The following is a 16,527-nucleotide window of genomic DNA, read 5'->3' on the forward strand; positions in this document are numbered from 1 at the left end:
TTGGTCGATTCCATATAACAGTATGCTAAACTGAGATTGATAAATTCCATTAGTTTTGATTAGTATTATGCCTGAATTAAAAGATGAATTCAATACAAGCTCTTTAGAATTTTTGTCGAAATATTTTTTAAAAAATACCTGTCCTTAAGTCACCAGTGATGAACTCGACCGCATATGGGTAAGTATTGTTAAAAGGATGCAACTTTGCATAGATGCAAAGGTTTTCATTTTGAATAAGTTTTTAAGCACTTTAATTAATGAATTTTCAGACCATATTTCAACATTTAATGAAAGTTAATAAATGTATTATCATTTTCTGATTATATTGTTTTTATAATATTTCGAGAAATGTATATTATCCCTGAAAACAATAATGAAACTTTCGCTCAAACAACAGTCGGAGATCAAATTTTTCAGACAGAAATTGAAAACGTTTTGCTCTTAATGCTGATAGCAAGAAAATTTTTTTACTTGTTGACGTTTTATTGCTATTGCGACTAATTTTCCTAAATAATTTTTTTAAAAATATTATACAGTTAAAGTTTTGCAAAGTAAACCCTGTAAATGATTACTACCGTTCTTTTATTCTAGAAAGTTCTATTCCTGAGAGGCAAATGTTAAAATTCATTTAAAAAGCAATACAGTTTTTACAATTATAAATTGTATTGCTTTGAAAAATTATATTTTTGAAATGTATTATGAAAGTATCCTAAATTCAATTTGATAAACGTATTTTTTGATAAAGTTAATAAAAAGAATAAACATTTTTGAGCGATAATGGTAGATATCAAATTCCTCCACAAACTCATTTTCAACAAATAAGAATGTGTCAACCGCACTTGAATAAATGATTAAGTGCGGTTGACTCATAACTATTGCGCAAATATTTCTAGACGTGTTTTAGAGCAGGAAATATATATATATATATATATACACATATATATATATATATATATATATATATATATATATATATATATATATATATATATATATATATATATATATATATATATATATATATATATATATATATATATATATATAGTAACCAATCCAAAGTAAGAAGAAGTTTGAAAACGAAACTAAAATGAAAACGAAACAAAACAGTTTCGAAATCGCAACTAAAATTTATTACCTATTTAAACTAAAACAAAAAAGGAACTTCATAGTATTTAGAGAGCGCAATTGCAGCTACTTCTAAAACACAGATGAATTGATACAAATGTATTAGAATGAAGTTAATAGGAAAAACAAAAATCAAATAAAAATTAAACCAAAAAAATTATTAAAAAATATTAAAAAAGAATCCGGCCTGAAGACTTTTTCAAGGGTCACCCTCAGGCAGGGATTCAAATAAAGGGATTTTTTCTGTGAGGACATATAGACATTAAGTCTAATAATGATTCCTCGTGACCCGAAAATCCCCCGAAATCATGCTCAAGAGACATACCATTTTAACAGAAAGGAAATACAAAATAACAAATTAGAAAAAACCACAAAGTAAAAATACAATAAAAACAATAACAATAAAAACAAAAACAGCATTAAAATTAAAATTAAAATTAAAAACGAAAAGGCCAGTACATACCATCCAACAGTGAAGTAAACTTTAAACAATCGATTGTGATTTCCTGTTTTTGAAAGTTAACGGTAAATTATGTAAACAGAGGTAGGCACCCAGCGCCATCTATTGAGTGATCCTAAAAATTTTTTTTTAAAATTTTTTCTAATACATTTCTAAAAATACATTTCTAATACATTTCTAATACATACATTTCTAATTTCTAATACATTTCTAAAAATTCTAATACATTTGTATATATATATATATATATATATATATATATATATATATATATATATATATATATATATATATATATATATATATATATATATATATATATATATATATCCGCTTGCGTTACCAATTGGCATGATTTCCGCAAGATTTCAGTTTGGAGAAAAACGCTGACAAGAACAAAAAGCAGTTAAAGAGTTTTTAATTATTTAATTATCATTTGTTATTTATTATTTTAATTTTGTTATGTTATTGCGATATAATTGTCATGCTGCCTAAATATTTTACATTATCAAAAATGGAAGTATCCAACTTAAACCAGAATTAATTTTTGAAGAAAAATAGAATTCGTTTTCTTTTTTAAAAGAAGCACCAAGATTTTTTTTTTATTTTTTTTTTTATGTAAACAGTTCTGAAATGTAAAACGGATGGCGTTGATTTAGCTCTGTGATATATGTCAAACGGATTTTGAAGGACCCACGCCTTACCCCCAAGAAAGCCGCCTCTAGGAAGAATAGGGTGTCCTCTCCAAAAGTAAGAATTACTAGTTCAGTAATTTTAGCATTTTTCTTTAGAAAAAATTTTAGACCAAAGTTTTTTTTTTTTTTCTTTTAGATACCTTATTTATGTCATTTTAAATGACATCTAAAAAAATCCCTGGAATTTTGCTGTATGCTTTCCTTTTTTTTTTTTTTTTTTTTTTTTTTTTGAGGGGGCAGAGGTATTTTAGCTTTCTATGAAAAGTCTATTGACAGGACATTTGAAATCGTGTGTGGGGGGGGGAGAAAGAATTATTACTTTAATCACTTCAGTAAGAGTTCCAGTATGACTGTTTCAAATCTCCCTCGTACTGAAAGATGCACTTTGGCTTTTAGGTGGGAAAAAATAAAATAAAATTAGAGGGTGTTTTTTTTTTTTCATTTTTTCCTTTAATTATTCAAAAACGACACATCCAGTTTTAAACATTTTTATTAAAAAAACTATAAAACATGAAATTCTGCATAAAAGGAATTTTTATACTGTATATTTTTGTTAGAGAAGTATAAGAACTAGTTCTAATTAAATTTCTGATTGATTTCCTTGATTTTCAAAAATTATTCTTTTTCTCCTAAAGATGACGCATACGTTCATCCATACAAATTGTCTAATAAAAATTCTATGTAAATATATTCACTTTTATATGCGTATATACATGTGTGTGTGTGTGTGTGTGTGTGTGTGTTGGACAAAAATCAGGGCATTAGTGCGTTTTGGTAATTTCAGGTGGGAGTTAAAACTAGTTTGCGCATTATTTAAATAACTTACCCATAAATTCAAAATTATTCAAAGTAGTTTCCATATAGCTTCTAAATACGGGGGGAAATACGATCAGATAAACAATGAATGTAAGGAAACAGATGAAATGGTAATTTTGATTTCCAGAAATGAGACAAGCAAGACAATTGATAGCACTGAGAACCATATGATCCGCATGGAAAATTCTTTGAAAATGGCAGAGGTATGAAATGGAATGTTTTAACTAAGTTCGTTGTTGCGTTGTTAATTGCTCCTAACTTTTCCGAAGGATTTGAAATATTCGTGAAATTTCTTTTGCAAATAGAGAACAACATGTGAATGCAAGGGAATTTCGAATCAAAAGAGACCAAGAAGACGTCAAGATAGCGTCGAAAATTATCTTGGATTTTGCACACTTAATCATTTTTCTGATGTACAAATGATTATGTCAACCACGGATCATGTAGCTACTATAGTCAAAGGTAATGTAAAAAAGATAGTCTGCTATGATGCACACAGATCATTGAAGCAATTAGTATACCTAAAAACGTCAATAAAAACTTCCATGGCTTAAAATATTCTTGTGTAGATAGATGTGATGACACATGGTACTATCGTACCTGTTGATACAATACTGTTGCTTCAACCATTCAGTATAATCAAAAGATCAGGCTATGACTTTCGTGCTTGTTTAAATTTTGAATTGACTTCTTATTTTCTTTTGATGAAATTGGAATGTGGAAAACAAAGACCGGCGGGACACTAAGATTCCATATCAAGAGCATTCAAAAAGTAATCAACGAATATTAATTATTGAAGTCAGTGGAAAGTGGGAGAATAACTGAGCAGGCGCTACATGTGCATCAAGATCAGGCCGTGGGCTCTGATATCTGTTTAAAACTATCAAATATCGCAAAGGATAATAAACCGTCTGGAGTGGCCCTTTCCAAAATGTTCATGCATACTAAAAAAGGTGTTATCCTTCTCTCATAAAATTGTATACTTTGGTCAGGGCCGCGAATGCCATGTCTGCTGAGGTTTTTATTTTCAGAGTTTCACACACTTGAGAGTTGTGAAAGTATATTAAGGAAAACCGGCACTTGTGTATCAATTGCATGATACCGCGAATAGTAGTAACGAAACATCGACCCTTGGACTGAATCTAACGCTTTCTCTAAATCTAGCTTGCTATCTTTGGTGATTACTACATAATAACTTGTGGTTAATACATAAGTACTAAAAAATCGAATATCCATCGTAGACGTCTTTTTCAACGTCCGATTGGAACCAAAATTTGACATAGAATTATAATTGGTGTCGCAAGGTCGCATACCAAATTATATTTATTTAAGTCATAATGTTATTGAATTAGTGCTATTTGCAGAAATGTGAAAGTATAGACTGGCAGAGGGTCAATGAATTGACGCGTTTGGCCCTAACACGAAAGGAACCTATATTTTAAATGCTTTGCTTTTGTTCCAAGTTTTATGTCTTAAGATCTTTTGCATAAACATGGATTCCAAGCAATCTTACATCATGTTTGTATTTACTAAAATACAGATGAATGTGTGTGTGTGTGCGTATATGCGTTGGCGCTCTATAGGCCAGATTGTTTCACTGCAGCTACCAAATGTAGCATATAAATAAAAGGACACTTTGGAGCGATTTTCTTGAACTTTTAATTAAAGTTTTAAGTAATTAAAAATTAAACTCAGTTTTGACGTTTTCCCACGATAGTTTCAGAAAATATTATCGTGCAAAAATACATTTTACACAATTTGAAAATTAAAAAAAAAAAAATGTCTTTTTAATAGTATTATTTTCATAATTTTTTCTGAGTTTTGGCAATTTTTTTTAAAAAAATATTACTTCACCTAATTTTTAGCTAACGATTACTTTTTCGTTCTGAAATTCAAATTGCTTTCATTGATTCATCAAATATTTTATCGCGTGTTTTTCTTCCATTGTTGAAAACTAAAGAATGTAGTTTGTAGTTTATGCAGTTTGCAAGACGAATAAAAAAAAATTAAAAAAAAAAAAAAGGAATTTATTGTGTTGTGAAATTTAGAAGAAGACTAAAAACACATTTACGCTTTTACTAGCGTTATGATGCAACGGGACACGCTTCCATTAGAATGTTTCATGCACATAATGAACAGAAAAAAGTAATATGGCAAGGTTTTAATGCCTTACTATTTGGTGGAATCACAAACATGAAAATATATCTAAGTGATTAAATTGGAATTAAATATAACTAACATCCTCCATGAACCCCCTGGTCGCCAAAAGAGATAATTAATCATTAATATGTTAAAAATATGAAACTTAAATCACCCTTATTAAAAGAGGAGCCTCATAATGTGTACTACATACAGTCGCAAGATACCTAAATGAACCATTGCCTATCATACTAATAGTTTTAGTTACATCAATTAATTATAAAATTTGAATATTTTGTATACTAAAAATATCAATTCAAAAAAAAAAAAAAAGAAGAAGAAGAAGAAGAAGAGAATAAAGAAATACAGAAAAAAAAAGCATTATATAAGAACAGTTAACAGAATTATATTTTCATTAATTGGCACAAGGAAAATGTATAGAAATAATTAATTTCCATTTTTTTTTTTATTTCGGCATACTTTCATAACCTTATTTTTTTCATTTTGCATAGTAACTTAGAATCCATAAAAAATGTATAATGATCTAAACTATTAAACTTTTCAAATTTTTCTTTTCATTTTAAAAGTGCCTAAAATAAGTTCTTTATAAATACCAGTTCTTTCCGAGTTTTGTTCAATGAGCTCTTTAACAATTTTCTGAACAAATTTTAAAAAAATTATTTAATTTCTGTTAATTGGGATAAAAATCATGCATTCATTACATTAAAGATACCGATACGTAAAAAATGATTTTATAATTAAAAATAAGAAAATTTTCTAGTCTTAGCTACAAAAGAAAATTCGTCATCAAAAGGAAGAAACAGGAATCGTATTTAATTAAACATCCTATTAATTTTGACATTTTCCATTAAAAATAAGAAGTGTTCCGTCGACTCACAAAATACTTAGAATTTGTTTTTGATTTAAATTCTTTTAAAAGTTATTTTGTTTATGAAACAGAATTTTTTTTTTCTCTCACCGAAGTCCAAATTATTAGATAATTTCTTTTTTGGCTGAGGTGAAGTTTCGTGCCAAAAAGAAATCGATAGAATACGCGTAGTTGCTTAGAGAGCCATTTGATACGAGAGTTGTTTGAAATCGATAGCGGCAGATCCATCATGTAAGAGTCGAGACTTCAACGGAGCTTTTTGTTCACTTCAAATCTTGGCAGGAAAAAAAAAAAAAAAAAAAAAGAACTGTTAAGACTGTTGCAATCTGAACCGTCACTAAATGAAGGACTGCATTCACCGACCAGCTGTTGTCAATAAAGGATGCATGCCATTGTTTTTAGTATAGGGAAATGTCAAAAGATGATTACACTGATTTGCAACTACAATGCTTCAGAATGCATCAGAGTAAAATATTTTTAGCAGATGGGCGCTAAACAAGAACATTGTCAAAAATTGTAATTTTACACTAATTTTCAAAAATTTTTTTTCTCTATCTACATATCTTATGTTTTTATTTTCCTTCGTTATTTATACCCTTCATCTGAATTTTTTCTCTTCTTATATCCATAAATATCTATTTCTCTAACCTATGTCAGCCTCAATACAGGTAGTAAAATGCAGCTCTACAAATTTTAAACACTGTATTGTTTCTCATGTTTGTTCTGTGGCAAAACGTTTATTGTCCGAATATAAAAATCTTTAATGAAAGTGTTGCTAATTTGTTTGTAGTCCGTTTAGTTCTTTGCTACAATAATCGTATTAGTTAAATGAATCTTTTACTCTGGACTGAAAATTCCCTTACTTATCTTTTACTTAAAAAAATTTGTCTTTTATATACAGGTCTTTTATATAAAATTTTATATTTTTATATCATTAATTATTGTCGGGGTTTCCGCACCTCATAACTTTTGATTAAAAAATATTACGCAAAAACCGATTACGTATTCGTAAATTACAACTCAAAGAATTTTATTAATGATATTAAAATGTAAAGTTTGCACAATTTGCACTTTGTAGGCATTCAGTTGAAGGCGATTATGTATTCGTAAATTACAACTCAAAGAATTATGAATACGTAAATTACAACTCAAAGAATTATGAATACGTAAATTACAACTCAAAGAATTATGAATACGTAAATTACAACTCAAAGAATTATGTATTCGTAAAATACAACTCAAAGAATCGCCTTCAGCTGAATACCTACAAAGTGCAAATTATGCAAGCTTTACACTTTAATATCATTAATAAAATTCTTTGAGTTGTAATTTACGAATATGTAATCGGTTTTTGCGTAATAGTTTTTAATCGAAAGTTATGAGGTACGGAAACCCCGACAATAATTAATGAACACCCTGTATTACTTTAAAAATTTGTCATAACTTTTTGGTGGTTCAAATTACTATAGCGTTACATGCAAACAATCATTCGCTTTAAGATTTGATTTATTTAGGAGTCATATATTAACCCTTTGCCCTCGAAAGGTGACTCTCACTCATCACATGATGTAATGCCTCAACTCGGGAGGTAGCTCTCGATCACTACTTTGTTTGGTGCGGAAATTCGATGCGCGATTATAACTATTGTTTCTTTTTTTAAATAAAACCACTCAGCATACATTTGAAATATCGCTTGTTGGTTTAAAGATTAATAGTGTGTTTGAATATAAAAGATTTATAAGCTAAATTGTGTGCATAATCATTTTAAGTTAGAGGTAATAAATTCACTAAGAGCGCTCACTACAAAACATCTCGAGTCGCTGGTTCGTCCGCTCGAAAACGGCCCCGAGGAAAAAGGGTTAATTATAAGTCACAGTAAAAAAAATAAGCCCCCAATTTTATCAAAGAAAATATAAATAAAAGAAGCTTGAGGGTTGTAATGCAAGACACTGTTATTCGATAAAGACATTTCAAAAGACTTTGTACTTCCCCTTTAGTGGGGCAAAAGACAGATAGTACGAAGTATTATATTCTTGAGTGACAAAACGTCAAGTCTTTCATTATTCCTCTATTTTACATTAATTTCATTTAGTTGATATTTTTTTTTTGCAAAGTTAACATAGTATTTCCTCCATCAAGATCTCTGCTTTTTTTGCTTCAGATTAGACATAATTCCAAAGTATTTTTTCTTGGACTGAAAAAAGTCTGAAGAGTCAAAATTTTGTAGTTTAATTTTTTTTTTTTTTTTTTTTACATTTACAATATTTTCTCTTAATATACTGTAACAGAAAAGTAAAAATAATAATTTTAGATTTGCTAATTGAATTTTTTTTCAAATTATATGTATATCTATAAATCAAATTCAAGATCAATGAAATTTTATCTTGAAAAATAAATAACCTGAGTGAAAATAAAAAGAACTACTATTAATTATATTTTTGATTATAGAACTATGCATTCAATGAAATTCACCAATTTGGAAAAGAGATGATCCCATTTTTATACAAATATGAACACAAATTATCAATAACTAATGAATATTTTTCACAAATATTGAATTAAAATTATCTAAAATGTATTTCTACAAGTTTCTAATGAAAAATCTTATTAAAGCACTTTTACGGTATGTTTCAAATTACTTTATTACATTGCAATTAGCTGTATTATTAAAAAAGTTTTTTTTTTAAATAAAGGTTATGATTATGCATAAACATATTGTTACGAATCTGTAATGCTTCTTCCCAGCATAGTTGGTTCCACCATCGGAAAGAATGTTTTACAGTCATCGGTACTGGGCGGAGTCCGGTGTCGCGTCGGAGGGTCCCGGAGCTTGGCGACATCGGCGACGAATTTGGAGACTTTGGCGCCAAAATAGATTATACCCGAAACATCGAGAATTTTCCCGATCCGTTCAGTAGGAACGGAGATACGCCTCGAACGTTCCTGATTGGTTGAGAGGCGTCTAGCTCCGCCTCCTGAGACCTATAAAAGGAAGCGGCAGCAGCTGCTAGGGCACAGTAGTCGGAATCGACAATAATAAACTGGCCTTCCAGAAATAAGCGGAGCAGCGACGGAGTGAAGCTAGTGCGGAACTAAGCTGTGCGCTACTGTTTGTCTGTCTTGTTATATGCTGCTGTTGCTGCACATCTCGGCTGTAGATAATCGTCTTCTGTGCTGTATATAGTTGTCGTCTTTGTGCTGTTCTGTGTGTCTTCGTGTAAATAAACGTCGTTGTTTTATTTTATACTGCCACCTGGTGATTGAGCGTTCTCCACACCATATAGCTCCCACTATCCAAAGGAACCCGGAAATTTCATAACAATATCAACATTATAAAAATTAACAATATTTTTTTTAATTATGTAAATAAAGTTTTCTGATTCCTTTATAGAAATTTTACGATCTAACCTTCTTTTGTTCAGTTTTTTTGTTAGCTTTACATTCAATTTCACCAATTTCCTTTTCTATGTGGGATTTCTTTTTTTGGTGGAAAAGGCAAAAATTCCAGATTCTTTTTTACTTTCTTCACGTTATTAGCAGTAATTTCTTAGCCTTTTGTACTTCCAAAAATAGGTGATATTTTGAATGGGGTAATGTTCCTGATATTCTCAATTTTTTTAGTATGGTCTACTACTTTAATTTTTGCAACCTTTCAATCATTCAGTGTATTCACTTTTGAAAGTCTCCAGTGAATTAAATAATATTTCCCCGATATAATGGAAGAGAGTTCTAAAAGTTTTGCACAAAAATTACTTGCAGTAAAAATAATGTTGAAATATAATAAACAAATGCTCGAGGAAGAAGCAACTACATGAAAAAAAAAAGCAACATGAAACTGAAGTCATTAAAAAAAAAATTGCATCATTTCTGAATACATGTATATGTAAGCAGATAATTTTTGAGTAGTTTCGTGGTCGGAGAGAAGAAATTTTTGTTATTTTAAAACTTTGCTTTATTCCATCCCGGGATGCATTATTTATGTACAAGCAAGAAGCGACGAGGTACGCCAATCTACATTACAATACAAGAGCGAACGAAATAGTTATCTCCATGATTATATACTGTGAGATTCTGACAGGGATTTCTTTACATGTATCGATTTAGGTAAGGGAATTATAGGGATCTTTTAAAAGAATGTTAGATCGAAAATTTTTTATCCCTTTACTCGGAGTGTGGGAAATTGTCGATTTCAGCAATTTTACAGAGTTTCTGTTGCATTAATTAAATAAGAAAGGTGGAATGGGATCAGAAAATAAGAGAACTTTAGAATTTAGTTAATATGAGTTAAATTAAGATAAAGATTTGGAAATTAATTAAGATTTGTTATATACAGGGTGTCCCAAAAAAATGTATACACATTTTAGCAGCTGATAACTAAGTTATTTCTTCTTTCTTTACAAACTGAACCCATTGAACCGAGTGATGACAGACAGACTTGAATTTGAAGAAAGGAAATTTATTCTAAAATGCTACTAGAAGTATGAAAATGCAGTGGAAGTGCAAAGACAATTTAAGAGGGAGTTTAACAAAGAACCACCTACACGAGTTACCATCACTCGAATTAGAGATCAGTTTGAAGCTGATGGAACTGTTCAGGACGTCCATAAACCTGCAACAGTTGTTCAATTGAGGGCAACCATTGAACATGAATGTACGATCCCAAGGGAATTGTTCCATCATGTGTGCTATTCCATCGCTTCGCGTTGTCAGCAGTGTCTGGAGCAGAACGGACATCAGTTTGAGAACATGCGATAACAAGACAATAGAATGATATTTGTAGAATCTTTTACATGTTGAAAATTATTCGAATTATAATAAACCCCAAATTTACAATTATTTAAAGTGTGTATACATTTTTTGGGACACCCTGTATATATTTAAATAAACGGAGATGACAGAAGAGCCCGTTTAATGAAAGATATATATTTACTCTAAATTGATAGAAAATGGTAGCATTGATAGAAATAGCAATGAGAAATGAAAAATTAGACACAACAACAACAAAAAACCCATTCAGATAATTCAGCAGATTTAGCCTGCAATTTAGAAATAAAATCTTTAGAGTAAAAACTAAGCGTATGGATGAAATAGAATAGCCAGCCGATCGGGAAACATCGGAGTATTCCGGAAGATTTAATATAAAACTGGAAATTTTTTTATAAATCGGCACTTTTTATCGAACATGATATTTTTTTCATAAGTAGTATGAAACATCGTTGGCAGCTAATGAAAATCAAACTTTTGCTGATAGTTTAAAACAGACCTTGGAAGAGAAAGATTAACCACTATATCTGCACATATGTATAAATATATAATATTTTCGTTGAAATTTTTTGCTTACTTTTTTTTTTCAAGTTATCGACATAATTAGCAATGGTTTTGCGTATTATGGGAAAATAAGGCCTTATTAAAGCCCAGCTCCTATTACTGATAGGATTTTATGCTTTAAGGGGTCTTTTATTTTAAAAGATATATATGAAGCTGTCTCCCCCCACCTTTCTTCCTTCGAACAACACATCGATCATACCGTGTGTCAGAGAGCGAAAGTACGAATTTTGCGTATTAATATTCAACTGGTTATAAAACAGTGACTCATTATTATAATTTCAAAACAATTTATTTTAATTAAATACGTATTTTGCAATAATTATTTTTTGCCCTCTTCACGGAAATCTTTTTGTTGAATTATGAAGTATCGAACTTTATTTCCATAAAACACCCTTTCGCTTATTTTTAAATAGTATGGACACGGATTACTAAGGAATGATGCTATAGGCGACTTGTTATGAACGTTATTGCCAATATTTACTTTTAACATTTTTTTAAAATTCCTCATACATTCAACAAAATGCTCTGTAATTCAAAAATAATATTAAACACGAGAAATTCATCTATTGGATACATTATATGTACACATGCCTCTTGTAATTTTTCAAAAAATTTTTTAAAAAAGAGAAAGGCGGCATTTTTCTTAAACAGCTTGATGTATATGAAACTGTTTGCCACAAAAATTTCCAAAATTCATTAATACTATCTTTTTAAAAAAGTTTATACCCCTGAAGCATTTTTCTTTTAATGCAATAAAGAATAAAATTGATAGGGACATTTTTTTTCTCTATTTTACAAGTTAAGCATTGAGCCAGCATATAAGCGATTTTTCTTTTTATTATAGATGAGGAGCTAATGCAATTTTGATTTCATAGCAGAATTTTTCTTATTTTAAAGCAGATTTCATTTTGTATTTGTAAATGATTTTTTTTTCTGTTAGTAAAATTATCGTTCAGTTCTGATTGGTGTGTTTGTAAACAATAAGGATAGAAAAAAAAACATTGGAAAGAAACAAATCATTTTATTCTTAAGCACTCCACCAATGTAGACATATTTTTTTACTGCATTTTTCATGAGTAAATTTGACAAACAATTCTGAAGTATGACTATTCGGCTAAAAGTCGGTCTATATAGGCATATATCTTCAGGTGTTGGTTAATACATTTTACAGAAAAGGGGAAGGGTTTTACACAATTGAAACTCATCGGAAATTAAATAAATGAAAATGATGTTTTTTTCTGAGAATTAATTTTTATTTTACATTGATTTTAGTTAAAAGAATAGAATAATTTTTCAATAAAGTTAAGAGCATATTGTGCAATATTGTGCAGCATTTTATTCAATAGTCATGTCATGTAAAAACATTTGTAACTATATATAGAATAACTCTCAAAAACCTGTTACATATTCACATTGTGGTTTTACTATTTTGGACGAAACAGCAGGGCATGAATGCTTTACTTTTATCAGAAAAAATATATTGCACAACACGAAATTAGTTACAAATTTCAAGACAATCACAATTTATAAAAATCAGCTGACAACTAGTTTTGTCACTAAATGTATCTCTTGAATTCAGATTGAAAAAAAAAAAAATAGTAAGAGATCAAATTACTTTTTAACTCCACAAAATTAAAGAGATCAAAATTCAATTAACATAAAATATTTAGATATGAAAATAAAGATATGGAACATGGCACTTAATGCATCACTAAACACATTGTATGAAGAGATAGTAAAAATGATATGACATTTAAAATAAATCAACTTTTCACAAAAAGATATAAATGCACTTGATAGAAGTATTTTCCTTCATTTAAAATATTCCACAAAATAAGAACTTGAAGCAAATGCGCTTGAACACAATGATATTGCTACCATAATTTTTTTTAAAAAAAAATTCCACATTCTTCAAAATTAAGTTTTACCTATTAGTAAAAATTGCATATTTTAAATATTGGCACTTGACTTTTTAGTAACCTTTGACAGTTCATTTCATGAAGTTCAACATTTTTTGTTTAAATATGCAATACTGACACAGGTAAATTAATTAACAGCTTATAGTAGCATTTATAATAAAATGCTGTATTGACAGATATATATTAAAATATGTTGCTTCCTCATAAAATGAGAAAAAAATCACTGAAAAAAAGGTAAAACTACATAATACAATGTTTCAGCATTTTCTGTAACAGACATATGAATTAACTATAAAATAACCATAACAGGTATTATGGATTTTATTTCTAACTTATTATTCCAGAACAACAGTTTAACTTTAAAATAATCAAACCATCTGATTTTTCTTTTTAAAATAACTTTTAAACATGATTTGTTCAGATCAATATATTCTACATTTAAGTTAAAGCAAAAAAGTTACAAAATAGAAGTAAATTATTTTTGAAATTAATACATATATTTTTAAAATCTTAATACTGAATGTTTCTGGATATTCTAAAAATATTGAGATATTTCATAATTTTTTTTTTCTAAAAAAAAAAAAAAAAAAAAAAAGGGATTTTTTCTTTTTTCTAAATATATCAATTTTATGTATAAGTACAACCTCTAAATAAAGTCACCAATGATATTTATTTTTTATTATTTTAATGAAGAACTGTCCTTATTTATATATATAAAAGATACTATTTGTTTTATAAAAATCTTAAAATAAAATAAAACAAAACAAAAACCAAGGAATGTATAAACATTTAAGCAAACAGAGACAACTGGTAGAAAAATATGAGTTTTGTGAAGAATATTCTGAAATTTAAAAATTGCATTAAATATTAGCAAATAGCATTTTATTAAAGGCACAGCAACTTCTTAAAAATGAAAATTTTGAAAATACATGTTTCTAAAATCCAGGGAGAACAAAATAAATATCTAAAACTCAAGAGACAAACGGTATTATGCACTCAAGACTAGCTATGAACATATGAATAGTACATATTACAAGAATCAAAACTATGTGTAATAAAAGCACACCATTTTAAGATTGAGTTAGTATAAAAGCACAACATCAGGCATTGCATACCTGAAGAAGAATATAACTGTTAGAAATATATTTGAAATATGCAAAATTCCTTCATTACAAAATCACTCCCTGAAAAATTGTGAATAAAAATAATAAGGAAAATATTGTGAGACTTATAATATAGCACCAAGATATTAAAATATTTCCACATAGAAACACCAGTGGGGTCATTTGCTTATAATCCGACTAGTAAAATATTACTGTTTGAAAAATTAATTTAATTTCATATATACCTGGTTTTCAATGTAATGAAAATAGATTAAAATGGACGAAAATTAAATTATAGAATTCGTTAAGGATAAAAATCGTTTACAAAGCAAATTTAAGTACAAAACTGATAAGTGAATAGTACAATTTAAAAACTTCAGGCAAAAGGCAGGAAAAAAAAAAACCCATTACACACAGAATATTGCTTTGAGACATTCATCTTCAATTTCCATCAAAAACAATGCAATATTATTTAAAAAAAGATAATTTCCACAAAATAAGCTGATCTGCAAAAATTTGCAATTTAATATATCCGTAAATCAATCAACAGCAAAATTAATCACAAATACTTACATTTTTACAATAAATATTTTTTTAAACACAGATTTATTTAACCTTAAAAGAAAATACAAGAACTGCTTTAAAAAATGTGTAGACAAAATAAAACCGCCCTATTTTTTCAGAGAATATTACAAACCAGGTCATAATGAGAGAAACATTATGGCTTTACATATAAAAAAGCCATAACTATTTGATATGATTAATATACAAACTTATCACTGGTGATGTAGTGAATATAATAACAAGGCATATATACTTAACAAGTGCACTTTTCTATTCTGAACAATCAGTTCACAATACACTTCAACAAGAATTTACATCAATTTAAAAACACTATACATGTGCATATTATTATTAATTTATAATATATATATATTTAAAATATTTATAATAATTCTTTCAGATTATCCATTTCAACCAGTCATCTGATTTATATGCAAATTTTGTACAAAAGATAGAGCCTTGCTAAAATATAACAGTCTCTGGTAAGGCAAATGGTTTTCTTTCTTTTAAAGACAATAATTTTAAGAGGAAGCAGGTGTTCTTTTTTGAAGCAATATGTTCTGAAAAAGTCATTGCTATACAAAAAATTTGGGAAGCACTCATTGAGAACCATATCCCTGGTACTCATCAGGAGATCTATTTCCATATTTGGCTTTCCTCAGAGCAGCTAGTTTCACTCGAGCTTCCTCGAGTTCTCGCTCTTTCCTTAGGATCTCTTCTCGTGCAACAATTTCCTGAGCGATGCCTCCCACCATTCGTTTATTTATAACCAGACTTCGCTCTTCATCATGTTCAATGGCTTGCTGGGCAGCACGAACCAAATTGTCTGTTGCTCGTTTCACAGCATTTCCAGCTTGCTGTAAGGGAGAAGAAGCAAAAAATCAATTTGGATTGAAACCCATACCAAGATTAGAAAAATATGATAAATAAAGATTATAAAGAAATATTAGAACAGATTACACATAAAATTTATACTTATTGCATGTATTAACTAGTCACATTTGGTAATGAGTTAGTTTATCATCAGGTATTGATTGTGTTCAATTTCAATTAAATTTTTTATGCAAAACTTGATGCACACGATTTCCGCAATTAATTTTTTCAAGCATCAAATTGTGAAAGACATTAAAGATATGAGATTTTTTTTAAAAGCTTTATATTTGTATTGCTCATTTTATATCTAACAGAACCTATCCATTGGAGTAGAGTCCCATAATATCCGAGAACAATTATTCTGGATAATCTGTTCAAAATACCTGTTTCTTTTGTGATAATGCAATTTTACATTTCAATTCGTCATGCAAAAATTGCACAGATAATTAGTAAAATGTTTCTTTCTTATGGAAAAAAAATCCTGTAATTAAATATTTGATGAAACAATAACATTTTTTAAAAATAAAAGATTGCGCCAGAATTCGCGAAAATAACTATATGGGGATTCATTACGACAGTATTTCAAATTTTAAAGCTTAACCTATTCCATGAA

General features: G+C 28.7%; 1 protein-coding gene across 4 annotated transcripts in view; it reads right to left on the minus strand.

Annotated features, from left to right (window-relative positions):
* Positions 1–12,456: 12,456 nt before the first annotated feature.
* Positions 12,457–16,527, minus strand: part of LOC129975781 (talin-2-like) — a 108,635-nt gene continuing 104,564 nt past the window's right edge. For all 4 annotated transcript variants that reach the window (XM_056088996.1, XM_056088997.1, XM_056088999.1 and 1 more), the window contains exon 60: positions 12,457–15,898. In XM_056088996.1, the coding sequence (XP_055944971.1) occupies positions 15,641–15,898 (258 nt within the window). In that variant the 3' untranslated portion in view covers positions 12,457–15,640. The remainder of the gene's footprint in view (positions 15,899–16,527) is intronic.

This window comes from Argiope bruennichi, chromosome 7 (assembly GCF_947563725.1).
Source record: "Argiope bruennichi chromosome 7, qqArgBrue1.1, whole genome shotgun sequence".
In the NCBI taxonomy this organism is placed as follows: domain Eukaryota; kingdom Metazoa; phylum Arthropoda; class Arachnida; order Araneae; family Araneidae; genus Argiope; species Argiope bruennichi.